The following is a 26,674-nucleotide window of genomic DNA, read 5'->3' as shown; positions in this document are numbered from 1 at the left end:
ATCTGTCAGATAAACACAACTGTTGTCTGAACTTTTTAATGTGCTTCTTTACTATTCATTAATTATGCCACCAAAGATGTTGGAGAACAGCAGAGGTGTGGGACGTCCAGACTGTTACACTGATGATGTTCAACCAACTGGACACTGTGGTGGTCAACAAGCTGCAAACAGACAACAATCCTGTACAACAGCAACATCAATGAGAAAGAACTCAAGAAGCTTGATGAATACCAGGAGCAGAGAGCAAGCTGAAAAGATGTGGAGACTAAAGGTAACAACAATCAGAGCATTCAGGGCCATGACCTCCAAACTGAGAGACTGGTTCCAATAGATCCCACAAATTCCATAAGACTAACTAACACCTAAGATACTTTACATAACCTTCAAGCTCTGAAGCCTCTGGTAGACGACCCTACGTTTAAAGAAGGCCACTCACCCACATGGTGACAAGTATGGATTTTATCATTAACTCACCATCCACTTTATCAGGTAAACCTCCTAGTACCGGTCAAAACCCCTTTATCCTCCAGAACTGCCTTAATTCCTGGTGTCATTGATTTAACAAGGTGTTGGAAACATTCCTCAGAGGTTTTGCTCCATGTTGACATGACAGCATCACACAGTTGCTGCAGGTTTGTCGGCTGTATCCATGATGAGAATCTCCGGTTCCACCACATCCCAAAGCTGCTCTACTGGACTGAGATCTGGTGACTGTGGAGGCCATTGGAGTCCAGTGAACTCATTGTCATGTTCAAGAAAGCAGCTGGAGATGATATGAGCTTTGTAACATGGTGCATTATCCTGCTGGAAGAAGCCATCAGAAGATGTTACCCTGTGGTCATAGAAGGATGGACATGGTCAGCAACAATACTCAGGTAGGCTGTGGTGGTTAAACCAGGACATGTTGATACTAAGGAGCCCAAAGTGGGCCAAGAAAATATCCCCCACACCATTACACCACCATCAGCCTGAAGAGTGGATCCAAGGCAGGATGGATTCATGCTTTCATGATGTTTCCACCAAATTCTGAGCCTAGCATCTGAATGTGGAGCTGAAATGGAGACTCATCAGACCAGCAACGTTTCTCCATCTTCTATTGTCCAGTGTTGGTGAGTCTGTGTGAATTGTAGCCTCAGTTTCCTGTTCTTAGCTGACGGGAGGCACCCGGTGTGGTCTTCTGCTGCTGTAGCCCATCTGCTTCAAGGCTGGACGTGTTGTGTGTTCAGAGATGTTATTCTGCAGACCTTGGTAGGAACCAGTGCTTATTTAACTTCCTGTTGCCTTTCTATCATCTCCAACCAGGCTGTCCACTCCTCTGACCTCTGACATCAACAAGACATTCTGATCCAGAAAACTGCTGCTCACTGGATATTTTCTCTTCTTCAGACCATTCTCTGTAAACCCTAGAGATGGTCTTAACTATGTCTTTGTGACTCAATGTACTGACTTGTTGCCATGTGATTCGCTGATTATATATTTGTGTTCAACACCGCTATTGAGTGACTATTAACTGTTTCTCATCAGGGATGGCGCTAGCAGACTTCACACTTTCCAAACCTGTTCAGCACTTATGTGATCAAGTCAGACAGCAATATTTTGGAAAACGTGCACTTGTTGGTGCTCAAGACCCGTATTGATTTCTAAATTCCTGGTTAAAAAAACTCCAAAACATCCAACCGATGGAGATATTGCTACTCGATTTACCTTGCCTTGACATTTACAACTACGCACAGAAAGAAAAACCCACACCCAAGTGTTTTGGGGTTTTTTTGTGTGTGTGTGTCTTGGGATCCCTTAAAAGACTAATTTCCTTGGAACGCAGAACACAAGAAGGAACATAAGGTTGCACAATTTCAACAAAAACAGATACTTTGTGAGTAGCAGCACATTGAAACCAGCTCAAACCCGACAGGGAAGCCAGTGAAGAGAGGTCAGCACAGGAGTAATGTGCTTATACTCCTTTGCTCTGGTTAGGATATGAGCTGCAGCATTCTGCACCATCTGCAGTTCCCAAAAACTTTTCTTAGGCAAACATGACAGAAGGGCATTACATTAATCCATGCAAGACGTCACAAAGACATGAATAAGAACTTCAGACAAAACTGATCTAATCTGAGCAATGTTCTTAAGATGAAAAAAAGCATCGCTCGTTATGTCATTTAAATGAAGGTCAAACATGAGGGTCTGATTGAACACTCTGGGATTATTTACCTTGTCCCTGCAATAAATGATACAATTATCCAGCGACAAAGTAAAATTGTCAGACAGATGATGAAGTGTTCGTGTTGACAAATGTATATAAATACCAACTTTCCAAAATCAAACATTTTCTTCTTTAACATCCATTTTACTCTTTTTAATTATTTAAGAGGTTGACTTCATGCTTATTGCATACCACCAGTCAGGGATGTCTGGTGGGTGGTACTGGGGTTGAGTTGTGTTTTGCTTGTGAGAGTGGGGGGTGCATTTATTTCTTACTGTCTCATTTAAACAGTCCTGTGTTTTCTTAATCATCACCAGCTCCAGGGTGGCTGCCTTGTTTGGCTTGTCTAATAGGATCTGGAAAAGTGATGTTTGGGTGCCATTATGGGATGCTTCCACTAACATAAGACAGAGGAAAAATATGACTTCTCAACACTCTACAGACTCTGAAAGCCTGTCTAACACACATCCTCATGGATACGCCAGCTGATACATCTGTTGACACACATAAAAACATGCTCACACTGCAAACAAACCCAAATCATTTTCCAGGGCTCTTCAATGAGGCAGGACCCCCATACTGTCACTGACAAGTGATCAAATCACATTTGTGTGTTTACACAGCACAACATTGTTCTGTCATGACTGATTTTATTAATGTCAGATACAGGATATGACAACAGCAGACAGAGTAACAACAACAGCTGACTGTCACTTTGACTTTTGTCAAAATCTAAGAGGTATACATCACATTGTTGCCGGTCGCTAATCTAATATGTTTTTACCCAAGCACACAAACCCACTTAGGGAATTTAAAAAATAAGTTCATATAAAGGGTCTCTAAATTCAAAATAACATGTTTGCTGACTTAGTCTGCTAACAACCCTCATCTAAAAACATAAAAGTACTGTATAAAAAGATAAGAAAGAGGAAAACCATGCCACACTCAATACTACAAACTACAAACTAAGTTCAGTGATCAGTATTTACAGCAATGGTGGAAGGATGAAGAAGGTCTCAGCTCCCTCTTTCTATTAGTCCAAGTCTTTTCCAGATCAGGCTAACAGTCAGGCTAACAGTCAGGTTAACATTCAGGTTTACAGTCAGGCTAACAGTCAGGCTAACATTCAGGCTAACATTCAGGTTTACAGTCAGGTTAACATTCAGGTTTACAGTCAGGTTTACAGTCAGGCTAACAGTCAGGCTAACATTCAGGCTAACATTCAGGTTTACAGTCAGGTTAACATTCAGGTTTACAGTCAGGCTAACATTCAGGCTAACATTCAGGCTAACATTCAGGTTTACAGTCAGGTTAACATTCAGGTTTACAGTCAGGCTAACAGTCAGGCTAACATTCAGGCTAACATTCAGGTTTACAGTCAGGTTAACATTCAGGTTTACAGTCAGGCTAACAGTCAGGCTAACATTCAGGCTAACATTCAGGTTTACAGTCAGGTTAACATTCAGGTTTACAGTCAGGTTTACAGTCAGGCTAACATTCAGGCTAACATTCAGGTTTACAGTCAGGTTAACATTCAGGTTTACAGTCAGGCTAACAGTCAGGCTAACATTCAGGTTTACAGTCAGGCTAACAGTCAGGTTAACATTCAGGTTTACAGTCAGGCTAACAGCCAGGCTAACAGATTCAGTGGGTGACACTTGTACAAGCTCACAGCAAATAACACCAAACGGAAAAGGCACACAGCAGCAGAAGCATATACCACCGTCCCAATGTACTTTATCACGCAATAAAAATATTGACAACTGTTCTCTCTGGAGTAGGAGGTTAAATGAGGTGAATGTTGGTATGGTGGCCTGGAAGAACAGTAGGTACACCTGTCATGTGATAAGAGAACCTCCAAAAGTCTCCTTTACCTCACCTGATCAATTAAAAGATCATAATCATAGCAAACTCACCTTTTTTATATGTTGTTATTTCTGAAAGCTATATTTTATGATTAAACCTGCACACAATGAGACATGCTGGCTCTTATGTCTTGTTGCCGTGCATGCAGCAAAATTCTAGTTGGCTCCACTAAATCTCAGGTCCTCACAGATGGGTGTCTCGCCTGAACAATGGCTGCTCGTTTTTAGGAGATTTGATTGATAAGGAAACCCTGATGATGAGTTTTCAGGACTTTTCAGACCTTCTGGCTTTTCCATACAGCTGCTTGTATTTGTTGGGTCCAAAGTTCCAGTAAATTCTTTTCACATATGAATGATTTGTTATCATCCAAGTTCAAATTAAAGACTTTAAACTTTTACACTTTATTTCCTCCAGTTCACTCAGCTGTTAGCTGGGACCTTGGAAGGACAAAAACGCATAAACGATCCAGTTTTTTAAGCCTAAACTATATTGTACCCTGAAATGACTCCAGTTTCCTCATGCTTCTCTCTTTTGTTGCAACATTAAGATCCACCTCCTGCAGTTGGAGTAATTTTTGCAGATGCGTGGGGAAGGACATCAGGCCTGTTTGTGTGTGTGTGTCAACTAGGTCAGAAATGGCAGAAAACAGAAAAGTTACAGATATCCAATCATTTTTTTTAGTGCTCCAAAATGCCAAGTAAGTACAAAGAACCTAGTGAAATCGAGGCATTGTGATAAAGATGTCAATAAGAAAGGAATGAAACGCTTATGAAAATGTTTCATAATAGTTTCGTTCAAATCAAGTCAGCTTTTCACAGAGAGACAGACAGATGAATGATAAACTGTTAGACGTATAAGGGCTGTGCATTTTTAAGTTGCCATATTTTGTGGCGTACTTGTAATATCTTATATTTTTGTTTGTTGACACAACAATAAATGTTCACTACATAGTTATTGAAGAAGTTAGCATTTATTAGCATCAGGGTTAGCTGCAGTTTGGGTTAGTGTATTTAAGATATACACACATGGACAAAATTCTTGGTAGCCTTCGGTTAATGAAAGAAAAACTCACAATGGTCACAGAAATAACTTAAATCTGACAAAAGTAATTATAAACAAAAATTCTATTAAATTTAACCAATGAAAGTCAGACGTTGCTTTTCAACCATGCTTCAAGAGAATTATTTAAAAAAATAAACTCATGAAACAGGCCTGGAGAAAAATGATGGTACCCCTAGAAAAGACCTAAAATAATATGACCAAAGGGACGTGTTAATCCAAGGTGTGGCCACTAATTAGCATCACAGGTGTCTACAATCTTGTAATCAGTTAGTGGGCCTAGATATAGGGCTACAGGTAGTCACTGTGCTGTTTGGTGACATGGTGTGTACCACACTTAACATGGACCAGAGGAAGCAAAGGAAAGAGTTGTCTCAGGAGATTAGAAAGAAAATTATAGACAAGCGTGTTAAAGGTAAAGGCTATAAGACCATCTCCAAGCAGCTTGATGTTCCTGTGACTACAGTTGCACATATTATTCATAAATTTAAGATCCATGGGACTGTAGCCAACCTCCCTGAACGTGGCCGCAGGAGGAAAACTGATGACAAATCAAAGAGACGGATAATACGAACGGTAACAAAAGAGCCCAGAAAAACTTCTAAAGAAATTAAAGGTGAACTTCAAGCTCACCATCCGTCGTCGTTTGCCAAAGTGGACTTAATGGGAGACGACCAAGAAGGACTCCATTGCTGAAAACAAATCATAACAAAGCCTAACTAGATGTTGACAAGCCACAAAGCTTCTGGGAGAATGTCCCAGCTCTATGTTTACAGACGGAAAAATGAAGCATATCAAGAAAAGAACACCGTCTCTACTGTGGAACATGGAGGAGACTCTGTTATGTTCTGGGGCTGCTTTGCTGCATCTGGCACAGGGTGTCTTGAATCTGTGCAGGTACAATGAAATCTCAAGACTATCAAGAGATTCTAGAGTGAAATGTGCTGGCCAGTGTCAGAAAGCTTGGTCTCAGTCGCAGGTCATGGGTCTTGCAACAGGACAATGACCCAAAACACAGCTAAAAACACCCAAGAATGGCTAAGAAGAAAACACTGGACTATTCTAAAGTGGCTTCTATGAAGCCTGACCTAAATCCTATTGAGCATCTTTGGAAGGAGCTGAAACATGCCGTCTGGAAAAGGCTCCCTTCAAACCTGAGACAACTGGAGCAGTTTGCTTATGAGGAGTGGGCCAAAATAGCTGCTGAGAGGTGCAGAAGTCTCACTGACAGTTACAGGAATCGTTTGCAGTGATTGCCTCAAAAGGTTGTGCAACAAAATATTAAGTTAAGAGTACCATCATTTTTGTCCAGGCCTGTTTCATGAGTTTATTTTTTTTAATAATTCTGTTGAAGCATGGTTGAAAAGCAATCTGATTTTCATTGGTTAAATTTCATAGAATTTTAATTTATTGTAACTTTTGTCAGAAGTTATTTCTGTGACCATTGTGAGTTTTTCTTTCATTAACCGAAGGGTACCAACAATTTTGTCCATGTGTATACCGCAATGTCATCCTGTAATTTTTTTTTTTTTTTATGTTTTGTTTTTTTTGTCATTTTTTGCCAATCATTTTTTGTGGGCATCTGTTGAGTTATAAGCTGTAGTGACAAAATTATCCCTATCTCCCTATAGTAAAGAATCATTTTCAAAGTGTGGATCCATGACTCCTGTTATCCGGATCACCCCCAGAATTTAATCACTTGTTCCTTATTCAATTTCTGACATTTCCTGAACATTTTTTATCAAAATCCATCGATAACTTTATGCGGTATGTTGCTAAACAGCAGACAAACCAACATCAACAAAAACATAACTTCCATCTTGGCAGAGTTAATAAAACACATTAATATGAAGGTAGAATTAAGTACTGTCACCTTTTGGATTAATAGCACAACACTACAAAGTTTGTTTTTACTAACTTGATGAACTTCTAAGAGACTTTGCAGTTGTATTCACCCAGAACACTCCTTTAATTCTCCATATGCCTCCATTACTAGTTTTGGGTGACTTGGGGTGAAGTGAAATGAAATTATACTTTTTATGAGGTGAAATTATAAGGTTGTAGAAGGTGTTTTTAGTAAGGAGCAGCAACTTTTCCATGTCAGCATCAGTTCATCTGTGATCCACTTCTTGGTCTGTGGAAGATTCCCATGAACATGCACTAAGTAGGATTACTGACTACTGGATGGACATAGTCACTGCTCCTCAGCCTGGTTTAGTTTTCATGAAACCAATAAAGCCAGGGTGCTCTGACAGGGCTGGTCAAGCCAAGTTATACTCTCTTATTTCTCTTGAATTGGGGCAACAGGCCCCAGGAAGAAGTTTAATCTAATGGTGGCATTTAACAACACATTATTAGCTGCTGGCTAATCAAATCAAGCAAAGACGCCAAGAGTGCCTGAGTAGAGTCCAGGGTGAGCAGCTGCAAACAGATGAGAAGTGTGCAAGCAATGATCCCTGCATAATAAAACAGCAAAGGAGTTTAATTGCAGACATTTAAAGGTATCAAGAGGTTATGCTGAGTTCTGAGTTGGTTTGGATTATATGGGGAAAAAAGTTTTAATTGCGATTTTTCTGGCAAATATTGCAATTTAATCTTTTAAATTCTAACTTCTGTTCAGTGTTCACACAGAAACGGACTGTTTCCTGTAATTTATGGAAAATGAGTCTGTGATGAGGTTTGAAAGGACTTCACAGCTGAGTGTAGCTGTCACGTGTTTAATTTAAATATGTAGCCTTTATTGCCTTAAATTAGTATCAAAACCTGGGAGAGCATGTTAACATGGATTTGCCAAGAGGACGATTCGATATGGTGTAGAATGGAACAAGGTGATTGTTCAGAGATATTTCTTCATACGGTTCCTTTTATAAATCCTGATACATGGTCAAGAAAGAAGAAAAAAGTTACAAATAAATGGGTTAAAACTACTTTGTCTATATGGTCAAATATTAAAAAGGTATTAAATCTTCCAAACTCAAACCCTCTCTGCAGATTAATAAAAATTCATCATAACCCAGAATTTCCTCCAAGATCTAACTTTAGAAACTGGACTGAAAAAGGTCTTATTATGTTGGGTCAAATGGTTGAAAATGGAAGTTTGATGTCTTTCTGGCAGTTGATCTCTCAACTGAGGGAGGGACATAAAATAACTAAAAGTCCAAACCTAAGAGAGTTTGAATGGAAAACTAAGGTCAGATTCTTTAGAGCCCCCCTCACAACTTCCAAATTTGGTGTAACTTCAGATCAATGTTGGAGGGGCTGTGGGCGTGTGGGAGATCACCGTCATATATTCTGGGACTGTCCTGAATTATCAAAATTATGGAAAGATATACAAAGGGAAATAAAAAGTTGTCTGGAGGTAGAAATTCCATTACAGCCAAAGTTTAGAATATTAGGAATAATCCCTAATAGATTCAGATTAAACTGTAATGTGCTTTTATTAAAAATATTACTAAGAAAATTATTACCATCTCCTGGCTTAAACCTCAGCCCCCCACCATTATTCAATGGAAGAATGAACTGCAAGAAATATACTATATGGAACACATAACAGCGAGATTACAGATGAAAATGGACTCATTTATGGATGAATGGTCCACGATCCAAAGGTACCTCTCAATTTGAACTGCTGCACCCACGAGCATTGATAGACCACTTTTCTCACCAATAATGCTGACCGTATCTACGTGTATGTATGTATATATGTGTATGTCTATGTATGTATACATGTATGTATGTGTATCTATATGTGTGTATGAGTATGTATATATATATATATATATATATATATATATATATATATATATATATATATACATATACATATATATGTGTGTGTGTGTGTGAGAGAGAGAGTATGTATGTGTGTACATGCATATATGCTTATACATTTCTTTTTCTCATGGACATAAATAGTATATTCAATATACAATGTAATCTGTTATACCCGACAACTGTATGATGTAACATGTACTGGATTTTGACAAAAGTAATAAAAGAAAGTTAAAAAAAAAAAAAAAAAACTGGGAGAGCAAAAAAAAAGGTTAAACTACCGACGTGAAAGGATTCATGCAAAAAAACCACACACATGAGCGATGGCCTGCTTCGCACAAGAGATCAGCTCTTCGGACGCGCCTGACCCTCACTATGTGCATTTGAGAACTCACCACGTGCGTCCCCACTTGAGGATGGTCCCGCCCTCACAGGTGGCTCCACTCTCGAAGCCCTCAGTGAAACTGATTTTTAAAAACTGGGGAGACAAAGGCCTGCACCGGCCTTCTCATGACTGTTCCATTGTAAGCACGACGAACGCTCATCCTGACTGATTAATATGTGGTGTTGGGTATGAGCAGTGCAGATAAAAACAGAGTAAGGACACTCCTTGATCCTTGCTGTCACAAGCTTCATGTAGCATCTAAATGAAGCACCATGTAACATGTAAATTTATTGCCCTCCTCTGCAAATTGCATATGACAACACTTTAAATTGCGCTTTTGATTTAAAAACGATTATTGCTCAGCCCTACTGTAGGGTTTCCCACACATAGACCAGCGCCACAGATTCCACCCCCCAGAACACCATTTTGACAGAGCTTAATAAATTAATTGCATTAACATTTTTAACACAAGCAAAGCACAACAAGCCCAATACATCCGTCATTTCTCATGACAGCGAGACATGGAGATGGAATAAAATCAGCCAGACTTTTCCTCTTTCAGTTCAAAAAGAGGTCAAAACCTGCACTTCATCCGTGGAGTTTTGCATAAACATGGCCGCTATGTGGTCCGCTCTGTGTCTGCACAGTGCTCTGCATGCAGGGGCGGGTCTAGAAAAGTTTTGAAAGGGGACCAGACAGGAGAACTGGCCAGGAAAAGGGGGGCACAAATGAAACTTTTTTTTTTTTATCTAGATTTTATGAAATATTGAACTGACTTACAACTAAAGTGATCATCTAATGTAAAAAAAAAAAAAAAAAAAAGTGACAAAAAACACTTGTTTAAGAAGAAAACAGCTAATGATCTATTTCATCAACAGGTGTTTACTTTGGGTGATGCTGCTGTAGGACTTTTACCAACTGCTGCACAAACACTCACACTTCAGTGATAACATGGCAGATATGATGCAGAACCACATACAGAAGTACATTACATGCTGCACTTACTGACCACTGGACATTGGAAGTTTACCCATGGGAAGGTCCGTTAACAGTAAATCAGGGGTAGCCAACGTTGGTCCTCGAGGGCACCAATCCGGCAGGTTTTCCAGATTTCCGTGCCCCAACACACCTGACTTAAACTAACGAGTCATTGTGGAGGTCCTTATAGGCTGTTGGATCCATTTAATTTGAGTCAGGTGTGCTGGAGCAGGGAAATCTGGAAAACCTGCCGGATTGGTGCCCTCGAGGACCAACATTGGCTACCCCTGCAGTAAATATTTGTAGCATCGGCTCGTTCTGATGATACAATACAGTTCAAATGTTAAGTTGTGGTTAATCTGATTAAAAACTGTAATTGATTGACAGCCCTAAAAAAGATTGTTCCATTCATCCATAGAGCTCTTTCTCCCCATCATTCCTGCTTGCACACACACACACACACACACACACACACACGAGAGAGAGAGAGAGAGAGAGAGAGAGAGCGAGAGAGAGAGCGAGAGAGAGAGAGAGAGAGAGAGAGAGAGAACAGGTGCGTTGGAAATAGATTAGCTCTCTTAGTTCGCTCTTTTCTTAAGTAATTTACTTTAAAGAGCCGAATAATTTTCAAATTCTTCTTGTAGCTTTAAAATTGTCCCAGCAGGTATAGAACAATAGTTCAGTAAACAGGTGTATTTTTAACATGGCAGCTCAGAATGTGTGTGTTAGACAACACCTACTGCAGACACTTTGTATACACCCAGATGACCAACTCCACCGACCACCACAACACCGCAACACTCCATTCCCTCACCAAGCCCAGGGGAGCACCACAAATTGCTGCCTGGTCTGTCGGAAACACTGTAGGTAGGTGGGTAGGTAGGTAGATAGATAGGTGGGGTAGGTAGATGTGTAAGTAGGTAGATAGATAGGTGGGGTAGTTAGATGGGTAAGTAGGTAAATAGATAGGTGGGGTAGGTAGGTGGGTAGGTAGGTAGATAGATAGGTGGGGTAGGTAGCTGGGTAGATTGTTGTCAGTACCATTGCCATCGTTGTTTAAGAAGACCAGCGATATTATTCTTGGTCAAGGTAGCCTTGGAATCAATATTGACAGAAACATGATGACATGCTGAAGACACAAATAACTTGTGTTCAGAAACTCTGTTGGTAGGGTTTTTCTCACAACTAGGGATCAATGCAGTACAACAAAAATGCTACAGCAAGGGGTAAACCAGGATGACAGGTCAGGGGGATACATCATCATCCCTGCCTAACCTGAAGGGAAGCTGATCTGAGGAAGAAGACCGTTGATAAATTGTACACACTGATGAGATGTCCATATATGAGGTGCTGGAAACTGCCAAAAATTCCCATCTCTGGCTACCTACCTGAGAGGATACGGCAAAGAAGCAGAAGCCAGGAGAATGAACTGGATGTTCTTCACTGACCCATGCCAAGTGTACTCTTAGTTAGAGGGTAGTAAGATGAGAATAGACTCACCCCACCCAGAGCTGAGACTTGAAGACAGTTTTTCAGGAGTGCATTGAAGAGAGAAGCATCACAGAATACCAGTGGATCCAAGAACTGATCACAGCAATCACCAGAACAAGAACCAGTAACCCTCATAGTGGCAGCAAACCAAGCCAGAGTCTGGAGTATGAAGAACTGGACTGTACTGGGTCCTTACATGAGACATGCCTACTGGGTAAAGGAGCTGCACTCAGTAAAGGCCCAGCAGCACAAATGAACCAGAATGGGACACACTGCACATGGCTAACCTGAGGTTGGAAAGTTCTGATCATGAAGGACCCCCAGAAGGGAGCAGTTCCACCCAACTATCAAGAACCTGCCTCTGTACAATATGGAAGCTCCTGTCAGGATATAAAAGCTATCCAGATTTGGGAATTCCATTTTTCAGGATGGAGGATCACTCAATCTAGCTTACTTTTACCCCAGTTGTTCAAAGCAACATTGGATTGGATCACCCTGATCCAGAATCTAATTTTTCAGGATCACCAAATCCAGATTTCCAGCATTTAAAACAATGTGGACTTCCGGCTTTGTGGAGAACAAACAGGTAGAAGAATCGGTATGGGGTTACTTTTAGTGTTTCTCATTTTGAGACAACACACAGAAACTATAAACATCCACTTCTATGTATAATTTTGTGACTTTTCATTGGAGCCACAACAAATATAAAATTAATCCTTTAATAACTACATTGTGGATATTCTGGAAACATCTTAAAGAAGGTGCAATGCATCCCTCTCCATGACAATGTTAATGATGCACCGGAGCCCCATGGTGAGGAACCGGACCAACTTCTGGTTTTCTGTCAGAATGCGGGACTGACTGGGCGTGTAGCAAGGGATGCAGTTGTTAGAAATTATTCATGACAGGTTCTTATGCAGCGATCAATGACAGGAACATGAATTATTATTTTTGTTTTTGTTGTTGACATTTGCTTTGGGGTTTATTTCGTGGGCATGAGTTAATGTTATGTTTTATTGTTGCTGTACTATGCTGAAAGGTCTTATAGGTAGCCTGTGCCTACTTTATCTACTTTATCTACTTTATCCCTGTAACAGTTAAACAAGTCAGGTGCAACATATAAATATTAGCATATGCACTGACTGAAAACTTACAATTATTTGTTCAAATCTGAGGTTTTGCCGCAGTTTCCTCCTGAAATCCGCCTTGTAATCCTACCCTCTTTTGGGATCAGGTTAATCCTGTTTTCTTGGTTCAAAGTTATCCGAATCCTACTCAAAAGATTTGAACAACACAAACTGAGGGTTTTATTTGGATGACAACCAGGATTGGATTTTGGAATCTTTCTTTCCCTTTTGAACAACCCGTTTTCAAGATTTCAAGGCTAGCGACATCGTAGATGATACATAAAGCCCCTAAATCGAGTATGTTATGTCCTGTTTTTAAAACTTTCCATGATTTCTTTTTATCTATATCAACCTTGTGTCCTTACATCTGGCCAAACTGGTTTCTACACTGCCCCCTACTGGTTACTTACATATTGCACCTGAATGCATTGTGTTCATTTCTGTGGGCGTGCACCATGCTTAAAGAAAAAAGAAAAGTTAATGCACGAGGGCACCATGATGAACGTGTACACCTAATTAAAGTAAGTATATTCTCAGTAAAAAATAAAAAATGCCTACAACTGTAGTGTACTGGATACTAAAATGTTTGAAACTCTACAGAGATCAACATCATAAATCTCTGTCCAGAAACTGTCCTAAAAACTGCTAAAATACTGCACAGAACCCTCAGGCTCCATGGGTGCTGCATCACTGATGTGGGTTTATTACATGTGTAAATAATCGTATATGTGTCCTGAGTTACCTCTCGATATACAGAAGGGCAAAAAAGTATTTGGCAGCCACCAATTGTGCAAGTTATCCCACTTAAAGAGATGACAGAGGTCTGTAATTTTCATCATAGGTACACTTCAACTGTGACAGAGTGTGAAAAAATCCAGGAACTCACATTGTATGATTTTTAAACTATTTATTTGTAGATTCTAGTATAAAATCAGTATTTGGTATTTTGGCAGAGGTGATTACTGTTCACTCGTGATCACCTGTGTAGGAATTTGGATTAAGAGATGGGTTAAGTGTGACGACATCTGAAACCTTTCTGAAATCAAGATAAGTTAAATCTTATTTTACCAAGCATAGCTAGCTAAGGATTTTCATGGGAAAAGATAGAATATCTTAATATTAACATCTGTTTCTTTTACATATTTTTTTGCAGAAGAATGATCAACTTTGGACAAAAGACGATGTGTGCCGCTGGCTTGAAAAAGAGCGTTTTGGTGACTTTGCAAGTGCCTTTTTGGGTGAGATGACATGAATTTGAAGTGTCTCCATTGTTCTATTAAAACCACAATGCAAAGAAGATATCTAAAACATATTGAACTGTACCATCAAAGTGAGCCCAGCTTTGTTATTGAATGTCACAAAATGGATGCCCAAGTAAATTTACCAAAATATCATCATTTTGAAAACATGTAAGCCAGAAACACTGTGTCTGAGAAGCTCTGACTTCTTAGTTTGGGTCAAAACCATCAAAATGGTAAATGGACTTGTACTTATATAGCGCTTTTCCAGTCAGTTTGACCACTCAAAGCACTTTACACTATGTATCACACACACATTCACACCCCGATAGGCATGGGTTAAGTGTCTTGCCCAAGGACACTTCGGCATGTAGTCAGTGGAAGCCTGGAATCGATCCGCCTACCTTCCGGTTGAAAGACGACTGCTCTTCCTCCTGAGCTACAGCCGCCACAAAAATATATATGTATGCTGGAACCAACACATTTTTTTATCTTTCAGTTCTAAAGCTTCTTCAGCTTCATCATCAAAATTGTACTTAAAAACTAAAGCTGTTGGATAAATGCAATGACATTAATACCACAATATGCTGCTACTGTCAGGGAGCAGATGTATATCAAAAACTGCAGTGTGTTGTCAGAGCTCCTCTCTTTGTCTGCCTGTCAGAGATAAATCAGCTACGGGTGTAACAGCCAATCACAGCACAGCGGCCCTCTCACTGCTTGTCAACATAACAAACAGCGACAATAGAGCATCCCACAAGCTGATCCAATCTAACAATAACCAATTCAAACTCTGAAAATGTGGTCACAGTCCCCACTTAGTTAAAATGTTTTTGTTTGGTTTTGGTTTGAGATGTTCCACAGGAGAATTTTTAATCAAACCCAGCATCAGTCCCCTGCCAGCTACCATACGCTGGAAACAGTTCTTACATGTGTGAGAGCACACATGATTCTTAAATCCCCCCCACAACCAACCAGATTCATAAATAGTTCAATTTACTATTTGGATTTCTTTTACAATCAATTAAGATTATAGGATGTCTTTGGATAATAATGCAGCATGGACAACACTCACTACCACTTACTGAATAACAGAAAATGCTTTAAGCTAAATAAAATATCCAGTAGAGTTCATGAACAGCACAAGAAGAAATGGTGACCCTCTGTTGCGATAACATGGAGATGTGTGGGTGTTAGAAGGATGGAGAAAGAGGTGGTGGGTGTGCTCCCGTGTGTGCAAACTAAACAAAGCAGCATGATGATGAAAACTTTAAGAGGAACCAGAAATACAGGGTTTGTAAGTTGATCGTATAGTTACATATTTCTTTCATTATATGATGCTGCTGCAGACTTTTCACCATCCAAATGAAAGTGCAAGATGCAGGCTGGTACTAAAAACACTTTTCTGAGAGTTGCTACTTTTTCTCATCTGAATTTGATCAGTTCGAACCGTAAAGTTTGTAAAGTCTAGAAACGCCATCTGACTCATGCACTCGACGCCACTTATACATCCACCATGTTAAACTGGTGGCTATGTTTGGCTCTTTGGGGTTCCCAAAAGAGAACTGGCCTTCTTCTTTAGCCGTTTTTATACAAATACAGCAGAGGGTTGTTTTTTTTTGTTTGTTTGTTTTTTTGGGGGGGTCGAAACTCCAGGCAGTTTGGTCCGATTCTTTTTTCCACTTTCTATTTACACAACCGCAGAAGAAGCTTATATATTACAGCTTGATACAAACACTAAAGGACCTAGCCGTCCTGTTCACAAATTCTAGATGATGTGATTCCATCTCCAAGCCAGGAAATGGGCCACCAGCTCCCTGTATTCAGCCACTTCTCCATCACTGACACATCCCACATCTCCACAGTCATCTGACTATTTCTACAGATTCTGAGTTACACTTGAAGTTTGGCGGTGAGACCACATGTCCCTGTGGTGTTCCTGGACTATTTCCTCTGCTCATATCGGGAGATAAAAGGGAACTCAATGCATAAATCCACTGACACTGTAGGTTTGTCAAACAAAGATGTCATGACTCAATGACTTATTTCAAAGTTCACAGGCTGGGGTCTGATGGGAAATCTGTGTGTTGCCACTATACAAATATCGGATATGATGCAGTAATCAAAAACTAGTTTACAGAGCTGCATCTCAATGTGTGTTTTCTGCCTCTGATGGTCTGTATACCGCTAAGTTTAAAGGTGGCTGTGTGTTATTATGATGTCTGCTGAAACCAGATCAATCACAGCTAATATTGTAAAGCTGTATTGATCAGCTTTCTTCTTTTTTTGCTTTCTGTCTTAGCAACATGGGCCAAGGTTCCACAAAAACTCATAATAACACAAATCTCTGTTTTCCCTTACCAATCAGAAAATATTTTTTAATAAGTGAGCCAAATCCAGCAGTCAGTCGTTGAGTCAACAAACACTCAAAATCTGCAATATTAAAACTGCAGTGACTCCCACGGCCACAGCCCCAGTGCAGGAGCCTCAAAAACCATCTTCATCCCTTTAATAGTCTTTATTTAGACTGGAGAAGGGAGGAGACCTGGCAGAGGGAGACAAAATATTTTTGAAGACTAATGAAAAATTGAGGACAGAGCTCAAATAAAAACTACATCGTGTCATATGGACAGGTCTGAGTTAGTGTAGCTGAAGCCAACCTCCTTGTTTTCAGGCTGATCTGATGGAGGCTGCCACCTTTACAACAGCTAACCGAGGCAGCAGTGGTCATGATGGCAAAGATGTCTATTAGAATAACAAAATGCTAATACCTGATTTTTTCACTTTTAAATTAAAATGAAAACACTCCCAACCTCATAAAAGTCTGTAACGTGAGCAGATGTTGGGTCAAACAGCTGAAGCAGACTTCCTGGTTTCATTGCAGGCTCAGCGTGGTCGATTCAACCAGGAATCTAACCACCGAGCACCCCGTCACAGGTCACCGTCTCCGCTCTGCAGGTTGATTCATCAAGAATGTGATTTTACTCTGTATTTACTTTCATGTAGAAAAAAATAGAATAACCCAGGAGTTATTTTAGAGTGAAATCTGACCTTATAAATTCCAAATGTATCTAGTCCGTCTTCACCTTCATTATTGCCACAGAAATTAATAAAATGCTCTTTTCTATAAACCAAAACTATCTTTTTGGCAGCTGTTCAGCATCATCTGTCTGGTCCTGTGGCTTTGTGACCTAAATCAAACCCACTAGAGGAAGCAGCTTCTTCTTCTATCTCTGGATCTGTTTGATCTCATTCTCCAAACATCTGCTTCACATTCTCTGTCTCTGCCTCTTCGTTTCCTCTCTAATGGGCAGCTTAACATAATTTTAGCTGTTTATATTGTTTGAATAATAGAATTCCACATTTTGGAGGGTCAGATTTATTAGAAGGTTTTTTTCTTTTTCATTGATAGAGAACAAATGGTTCTCAGAGCTAACCAAACAATAACAGAACTCAGCATCATGCTCAGCTTTTAAACAAGGGGAGCGCTCACTTTATCAATAACAACCAAGTTTTTTGTTGTTAACTAGATGGAGTTAGTTACTTCTTCTTACTCTCAACCTTTAAAAAGACTCCCTGTATTTCGTGACATGCAGATGATGCAGTTGTAATGAAGGGCGAGAATAAAACCCGAGCTGGGGCGCCAAACGGGGGGGGTAAATGAGAAGAATTCTAGGGGCCCATTATTGACAGGGGCCAGAAGGGCCCTCAATGCAATTGTAATACTAAAAAAATTATCTGATACTCAATGATAAACTTAAAGTCACGCAAACATTTTGTTAAAAAGCACTGGTATCACTAAGTTTCTTTGTTTTAGAAACATTTATGAACACCCGCCCCCCTCTATATTTCTCTTAAATGGTTCAGTCCACCTGCTCCATCAGCTACGGAGCTCAGCGCTACAGACAGCGAGTGGATGCTAAGGCAGCAGGATGCCTCAACAACCGGGAAATTTTAAAAGAAAAGAAAAAAGCTGAGACTGGAGAGAGAACAGAGAGGTCGACAGTACGTCAGCCAGTTATTTCAGAGGCGAGGTGGGTCAGTTAGTTCGTCTGATGGAAAGTTATGGAACATCAGCTTGTTCTGCTAAAAAAAATCATGCATGTTCCGAACAGACACAAGAGCAGCTGAAGCAGATGCTGCCCCCCCCACCACCACCACCACCACCTCAACATGTCCATGTGGCCCCTGAGGAAGGAGCTGAGCAGCTGAGTGTAAAATCGTTCTGAATTAATAATAAATAAAAAAAATTGTATTTATTTTAGAATGATTTGAATGGTTCTCAGCTATCACTGTAATGTAGGTCAGGTCAGAAGTTTGGGACTCATCCTCCTGCTTTGCAGTAGGAATAGAGCACATTTCTAGTGCAGCAGACTGATCTCTGATTTCCAATTGGAGAAATATTTACATTTTCTAGATTTTAGAAAATTAACTAGCAACAACCGTATAGCATCATATATGTTTTCCCCACTAACCTAATGCTTCACTTCTGAGTCTACAGATTTGGAGATAAGTTAGACTTCATGTGTTGCTACATGAGGGAGACGATGACGTGGAGGATTGGTAATCAGATTAGTTTCCCTTCACATTGTTGGTGAAATCACTGAAAGCACCTTTAAGTAAAACTAAATAGTGGGAGGCCACCAGAAATAAGGATTGTGGTGCTATTACACATGACATTACATGATTGGAGATACTATATAATAGAACAGCTGGATAGAATAGAAAGCTGGACTTCAAGGACTTAAGTGATTTTCCAGGGAGAAAGTTGGGCTCTTGGTGAAAAAGGCTGAGCAAGGGCCAGTGATGGTGAATGGGACTGCAAGAGCTTGACTCGGTAATAGTGTACATTTACCACTCCTTGATATCTTATTACACAAAGTTCTGCCTTTTAAAATGTGATTATTTAATTTTAAAGAAGGCTCTCGGCCTTTGTTTGGCTATAAATCTCCACAGTGGTTTGCTTGTGACCGTATTACATTCAGTTCATATAATACAATATACCATGAGAGGTCCTGGTATGTTTTGTTTCTGAGCCTACCTAATTTATTTTACCATTTGCTTCTGATTTTATTTATTTATTTTTCTTAATTTTTTGTTGTCTCTTGTTTAGTAATAATGTTTAATGATAACGTCACAATACAATAAATCATACAAAACGATTGCCCATCGCAGGCCATTGATCTGAGATTTGATTTGTTTCTCCACAAATTATAAATGCATTTCATTTTCATGGAAGAGGTTATTTTGTATTTAAGTTTTGTATTTTAAGTAAATGGCAAATGGTCTGTATTTATATAGCGCTTTACTGTACCTGGAAAGATGCCCAAACACTTTACATTATACATCACATTCACACACTGATGGTGGAAGCTGCCATGCAAGGCGCCAACCATGACCCATCAGGAGCAGTTTGGGGTTTGGTGTCTTGCTCAGGGACACCTCGACATGAGCTCGACAGGCTGAAGGTCGAACCGGCAACCCTCAGGCTACATGACGACCACTCTACCCACTGAGCCACGCCACCCACTAAGTAACTGATCTTGAGATAACTTATTAAGTATTTAAAAAAAAGAGAGATGGATTTTGAAATATAAAGTATCCGTCTTGCAGCAAATAATTGAATCTAATGAACTTCACTGTATTTTTAGTGCTTCTCCTACCCAGTAGACTGCCATGTTTTTCTTTTCACAAATATTGATATGATGGTCAAAATATCATTAAAATTGCTAATTTTATGTATTACAGTATCAAAAATTTTAGGAGGGGGGCCACTTCAGTTCCTTGTCATGGGGCCCAAAATCCCTGGCAGCGCCCCTGCTCCGAGCAGCGTAAACTAGACTGGATTTGGCTGCTGGGATTTCAAATGGGAAACTTCACTGCATTGAGCTGAACCTTAATCATTAAAGCAAATAATGAAATAGATAAATGTATGATTTTAGGGTGGCTTAAGAACATTTTAGGGTGCTCAAGTACCCCTAAAACAGGCCTCACGGCGCCCATGGTTCTGAGTAGTTAAACGGGTTGTGCTCACAGGTTGAAACAGCAGATCTTAAATTTAGCTCATAGTAGCTTTCTGTACTAAATAATCTTTTTAAAGTTATATCATTATTTTCTCAGTATCATTCATCAGCTCATTTTCACTGAGTCAGCAAATTTTAGATTTTCTTTATCTGTTATTGGTTGTGGGCTGATAGTCGGATACTTTTAGGTCTAAATGTGTTGCTTCTGTGTTGGTGTTCATGGACAATATATAGAAATAAATACTTAAGACTGTTTATTTATTCAGTGTAAGCTTAAGTTCATATGTTAACACTGATCCCGCTGTTTGAATCCAATAATTCTGGACCTGACCGCATCATTATGATAAATAAATCTCCATTCAATCTTTAGTTAAACCTGGCTGAGTTAACATAGAAGAGAAGAGCAGCAGCAGACACAGAGACAGTCCCTGCACATTAACTGGAAACAGTTTTAATCTGATCCTTCATTTCTCATGTCTGTTCTTTCTGTTTTCTTCCTCCTTAAACAAAGTTGGATGAATGCTGCTCTAACCATCAGTGTGATGGAGTATATATTTTTTCTTGATTAACGAATGACACTTTTTGGAAGTATTTAATATGTCTACTCTCACTGATTCCTGCTACCTGCATAGTTTTAGTGGATTTAAGGAGTTTCATGGTTGACATTCATTCATTCATTCACATGTAAGGGAGCTCAAAGTTTAGTGGTCTGCATGAGCGTATGTAGGCCGGTCTTGGCCAAAATGCCAGTGCCGATTTTTTTCTCCGAGTCCATCCCTGGTGGGAATGCAACAGACCAAGGAACAAAATAACCTTTTAGCTCCTGGAAGAAAAGCCGGAGACCATTTAAGTTCTGCAGGATCAAAATCCAGCGATTCTCCTGCATGAGAGCGGCTTTAAGCGTCAGACGAGTCTTTTCAACCACCTCACCTGATATGTAAATCTAACAGCTTCAGCTCCACAATCAACAGATTTCTGCCCTTTTATTTCTTTCCCTGTAAAGGTCAACCTTCAGGAAGCTCCTTCTGATCCCTTCTCCCCTTCACCTCCTCGGCTGCATCTTCTGCTGGTGTTTACTTGATCTGCAGTGGTGATTTTCATGGTGCTCTCAGAGCCAACGTATCCTGTCAAGGAGCTAAGGCGTCTTTCTAACCCCTGTGGACTGGTGTTTCCAGGGGATGCTGATGTTCAAGTACAGCTCGACACACTCGCCACATTGAGGCTCTGTTAGCTTTTGGATTTAACCCATAACGTGACAGAATTTCTGTCTGAGAGGATGAATGAAAACCTTCCTAACACTGCCTTTGATGTGCTGGGTGTAGTATTAACTTCTGCTTTTGCCCAGTGTGGGCATAATAAAATAATAAATCCACCCCCTCTGGTGACCTACAGTCAATACTAGCTGCTACATATTCCACAATGCTGACATCCTGGTTGCTGTTTGGTGCTGAATCCTATGTGGAGGATTTATCAGCAGCTGTCTGCTATGACTTAAACCCAGGTTAACATTTTCAAACGCAGCGTCCACTTCAGCAGACTCCTGTTCAAAAGCTGGTTTCTCATCTGCAGCACTGAGGATGGTGTAAATGAGCATCAGCCCCTTCAGTGGTCATTAGTGAGCCTTCACAAACATGTAGCCCCCAGTGACCCTGCTGGCTGAATAAAACAAAATATAATAAATGAATCTAAATTAAATTAAATTAAATTAAATTAAATTAAATTAAATTAAATTAAATTAAAGCAGCTGGGATAGGCTCCAGCCTCCTGTGACCCTGCATTGGAATGAACATGTATAGAAAATGGATGAATGGATGGATTAATCAAATTAAAATAATTAACTAAAATCTGAAGGGAAATTATAAAATATTTCATGTGAAATTGGCTTTTTTTCAGTAACTGATTACTTGAAAGAATAAATAAGTTTATGTATACAGTGGACTGAGAAATGTGTCAGTGAGAAAAATATATTTTACATTTCAACCAAATAAATCTTAAAAAAAAAAAAAACAGAAACCTTTCTTTATTTTGAATCTTGGCGCCTGTATTTAGCTTTACGATATAAACAGCCAGAAATCTTTAACTCGGGTTGAGTAACAGTGATGTGGGCAGTGAGAGTAAAGCTGCAAAGTGATGTAACAGATGAAAAATGGGAAGCAAAGTAGAAGTGTTGGTGGATCTTTCAGCTGGCAGACTCACATCATTTAAAAATCGTAGTTTTTTATTTTTATACTGAAAATATTTTTCTTTTGTCTATTTTAGTTATAATTTCTGTGGCTCCAGTCAGAGGCAAGTGAATGCATCAAAATTTCTTTCTCAACATGCACAGACCATTGTATGTTCTGAGTGACAGTAAAGTAACTATTCTATTCTATTCTACTGAGGACATCTACAGACCTTCTGGTTTACCTTTCACCTCCTCCGCTGTGTTACCCCTGTCAGTACTTGTGATATTTCAGCATATTATGGGATGGCAGCAGCAAACCTCAGACCCAGAGAAACTACTAGAAGGCAGCAGGTCTCTCAGCTCTTTGTTCAGGAGAATAAACATGTAAACATGGCGGTCTGGAAGACTCAGTGCACCTGCAGAACTTTGCTCTAAGTAGTTTGGCTTCAGGTTTATTTTTGCCCTAGTTTAGAAGATCCTGCGTTTTCCTCCAGTGTTTCTACTGGGACACTTTTTCCTCGGCCAGACGGCAGCTCTAATCTTCTCCATGATGTCAGGCTGAAACTACTTTACATTTGGCCAGTTTCTAGTCATTATAGGTCCACCTACATCCAACTACAGCAGAAAATGTGGAATGGATTTATTTTTCATTAGCCAAATTATCCTTAATGTTGGGTTTTAAAACTGTTAAAAATCACAAAACTGTGTATAGATTTTTCAAAGCAACGATCCGTCCCCAACCACAAATACACAACTTGTGATCAAATGCTCATGTGTGACACAAAAAAGTTTGTTTAATAGATCTAACCTCTGAGGCTCTAAAACCATTTATGTTTACACTGAAAGAGCAACAAAATCAAGATTACAACGTCACCGCGCTGCAGATTTCATGATGTACCCACTTTTGGAAGAACAGTTTCAAATCTAGATGAGAAAAACTGACTTATGGTGGCGCCTCTCATTATCCACTTTATCAGGTCCACCTTCTAGTACCAGGTTGGACCCCTTTTCCTCCAGAATTGCCTTAATTCTTGGTATCATAGATTCATTAAGGTGCTGGAAACCTTCCTCAGAGGTTTTGCTCCATGTTGACATGACAGCATCACATAGTTGCTGCAGGTTTGTCGGCTGCATCCATTATGAGAATCTCCAGTTCCACCACATCCCAAAGCTGCTCTACTGGACTGAGATCTTTGTGATCTGAGATTTGTGACATGGTGCATTATCCTGCTGGAAGTAGCATCAAAAGATGCTACACTGTGGTCATAAAGGGATGGACATACTCAGGTAGGCTTGGTGGTTAACTATTGATCCAAGGCAGGATAAATTCATGTTTTCATGATGTTTCCACCAACTTCTGATCTTACCATCTGAACGTGGAGCTGAAATGGAGACTCATCAGACCAGCAACATTTTTCTATCTTCTGTTGTCCAGTGTCGGTGAGTCTGTGTGAACTGTAGCCTCAGCCTCCTGCTGCTGTAGCCCATCTGCTTCAAGGTTGGACGTGTTGTGTGTTCAGAGATGCTGTTCTACAGACCTTGTTTGGAACCAGTGCTTATTGGACTTCCTGTTGCCTTTCTATCATCTCCAACCAGTCTGTCCATTCTCCTCTGACCTTGACATCAACAAGACATTCTGGTCCAGACAACTGTTGCTCACTGGATATTTTCTCTTCTTCAGACCATCTCTGTAAACCCTAGAGATGGTTGTGTGTGAAAATTTAAGATGAGCCTCAGATCCAAAATGCAAAGCAACTTTTTAGCACAACAAATTTCTACTGTCTTGGTGGTAAATGGTTTGTATTTATATAGCACTTTTACCCAAAGCGCTTTACATTATACATCACATTCGCCAGTTCACACACACATTCACACACTGATAGCAGAAGCTGCCATGTAAGGCGCTCAACCACGACCCATCAGGAGCAATTTGAGGTTCGGTGTCTTGCTCAGGGACACCTCGACATGAGCTCGACAGGCCAATGGTCGAACCGACAACCCTCAGGCTACAAGACGACCACTCTACCCACTGAACCACACTGCTTTGATAGGTTAAAAAAAAAAAAAGATTGAATGTTATTTGATATTATACAATTTTGTAGTTTTGCAATTGAAATTACTTAAGTTGTTGAGATCTAAGATCAGTTTTATAATGTGAATAAATGCTGCTGCAGAAAAGCAGCAATAACAAGATTTGGTTTAACAATCAAGATTACAGTTTATTAGCTAATAAAAGAAAGAAAAGGGACTGCAATACAGCGTGAAATGAATATAAATCTACCTGGTTGCAGGGATTAATGTAACGGTACATTTTAACAGCAAAGTGTTATTAAATGCTGTGCACGTGTTCCTGCTTGGTGATGTGTTCAAGGACAGAGAAAAAGACGAAATACATTAAAGAACCTTCAGGAACAAATTCAACAAGGTTTGTTTCCACACATAACTCACACATACATGGCACATCTTCCTGTAGTTCATTTTTCATCCCTTGTTTATCCCTGTTACTTAATTTTTTTTCTCTATAATTAAAAATAAAAAGATAAACAACTTTTCTCAGTTAAGTTTGGCCCATCATTTTCCAGTTGTTAGATAAATTCTATGATGATCAGCTTGGTTATCATAAACTTCTGGTCTCCTTTTAATGATAACTTAAGATCTTTTTTAAAAAAATACCACTTTTCTATCAAAACATGGATTTTTTAGTAACAAGCTTTAATTATCTGAACATGTAACCAACTATTTTATTAAAATAAGCACTTTCATCAGTTGAAAACAAACAAATTAGTTGACAAGCTTTTTAGATAGCTGATTTAGATCTTATGTTATCAGACACTTAGTTTTATTAGTTTTAGACTCTGTCAACGATAGTCTTCTGTCTTCATCAGAGGTGTCACTGGATGTCAACATGTCAGGTAGGCTTATGTTAAAATTAAGTGTCTGATAACATAAGAGCTTAGTCAGCTGTAGAAAATTATAGACACTATGAACTTTACTGGATTATGCTTTTCAGATGTTACATGAGTTTTAATAACAGGACTGAAAAAATGCCGCAATCTGTCTTAAAAACCATGTTAAAAATTAAATAAAGTCACTTAAGATTGACCAATGCACATTCTGAATAATTAAATATGTGTGTTACACGATCTAGTTTTGAAATATACATTCAAACTGAATTCATTTTGGTGGACTTACAACATGGAAGAGGCACCTATGCGGTGGAATGACCCTTCCGTTCATTTCAGGACAACACGCAGTTTAACCAGATTTCATCAGTAACAAACAAAGAGCTTCAGACTGTTTCTAATGACACGGTGCGTGGCACTGGAGTCCTCTGCCCACTCTACAAACAAGGAAAATAATTAATAGTTTATTTCCTCTTTCATCTCCATGATTTTAAATGCAAACAGCTTCTGTTTCCATCAGGATCTCTCAGAGTTGCGCTCTCCGGATCTCTCCATGGCTCTCAGAATAAATCCTGCTCCTGTTGGTTACTGCACACCCCCACGCACTTCTACACCCACAGCACATGCAAATTCCTCCGTGGAATAAATAAATAAATAAGTAAAAGAGTTATTCTGTGCTCACATTCAGGAGCAATATGATGAAAAGTCTAAAATTACGCACCAAAAATATCAGCGATCTTCAAAGCGCGTGACAATAAATTAGACTTTAAAGAGGTGAATGTTAAAAACAAGCAGCAGGACAGCTGACGGTGTGATGACGGAGCTCTCTTACCTGCAGGACACCGTGATTTCTATCTTGGTCGCAGGTACGGTGGAGTTGAGTGGGTCGAAATCTCCTATTGTCGCCATGGTTGTTTTCTTTCTTTCTTTTTCCCTTTCTTTTCTTTAAACCACTACTTAAGCTTTGAAGTTCGCACTCGTCTCGCGGCGCTGCTGTTCCAGAGGCTGATGTGTGCGCTGTTTCCACCCGGAGATGAGGATCAATCTGCGGCTTTTCTGCTGCTGGCTGTCGCTGGAGCGCAGCTGAGGGTTAGGAGGCATACCTGAAGATGAAGCTTTCATTCATGGCGAGAGGAGGAGGGGGGAGGAGGAGGAGGAAGGGGAGGCGGGGAAACACACCGGAGCGCCGACGTGGACGCACCTTTTCTCTCCATCCATCAGCAGGTGGAGGCAGAGACCTCAACAAGTTCTCAGAGCTGCGTCTTAACGCAACTTGTGGCTTTGTTTTCTGGAGGAACCTTTGAATTTTTCAGTTCCTGGAAAATGTTTTCATCCTTCTGAAGGAGTTGTTTACAGTCTGGGTTCTGGTTCTGAATTTTATTAAATAGACCTACCAGAAATAAATAAATAAATCAAGTCCTGTGATGGATAAATGGATTTAATAAATAAGAAAAATAGTGTACATA

At 39.8% G+C, this 26,674-nt stretch overlaps 1 protein-coding gene across 2 annotated transcripts in view; it reads right to left on the bottom strand.

The window, feature by feature from the left end:
* LOC121636354 (copine-9-like) overlaps positions 1 to 26,455 on the bottom strand; it is a 194,949-nt gene extending 168,494 nt beyond the window's left edge. For both annotated transcript variants that reach the window (XM_041979806.1, XM_041979807.1), the window contains exon 1: positions 26,041 to 26,455. In XM_041979806.1, the coding sequence (XP_041835740.1) occupies positions 26,041 to 26,117 (77 nt within the window). In that variant the 5' untranslated portion in view covers positions 26,118 to 26,455. The remainder of the gene's footprint in view (positions 1 to 26,040) is intronic.
* Between the last annotated feature and the right edge of the window lie 219 nt (positions 26,456 to 26,674).

Source organism: Melanotaenia boesemani, chromosome 3 (assembly GCF_017639745.1).
Source record: "Melanotaenia boesemani isolate fMelBoe1 chromosome 3, fMelBoe1.pri, whole genome shotgun sequence".
In the NCBI taxonomy this organism is placed as follows: Eukaryota; Metazoa; Chordata; class Actinopteri; order Atheriniformes; family Melanotaeniidae; genus Melanotaenia; species Melanotaenia boesemani.
Note: the sequence above shows the minus strand (reverse complement) of the source record. Positions and strands in the feature narration are given on the sequence as shown.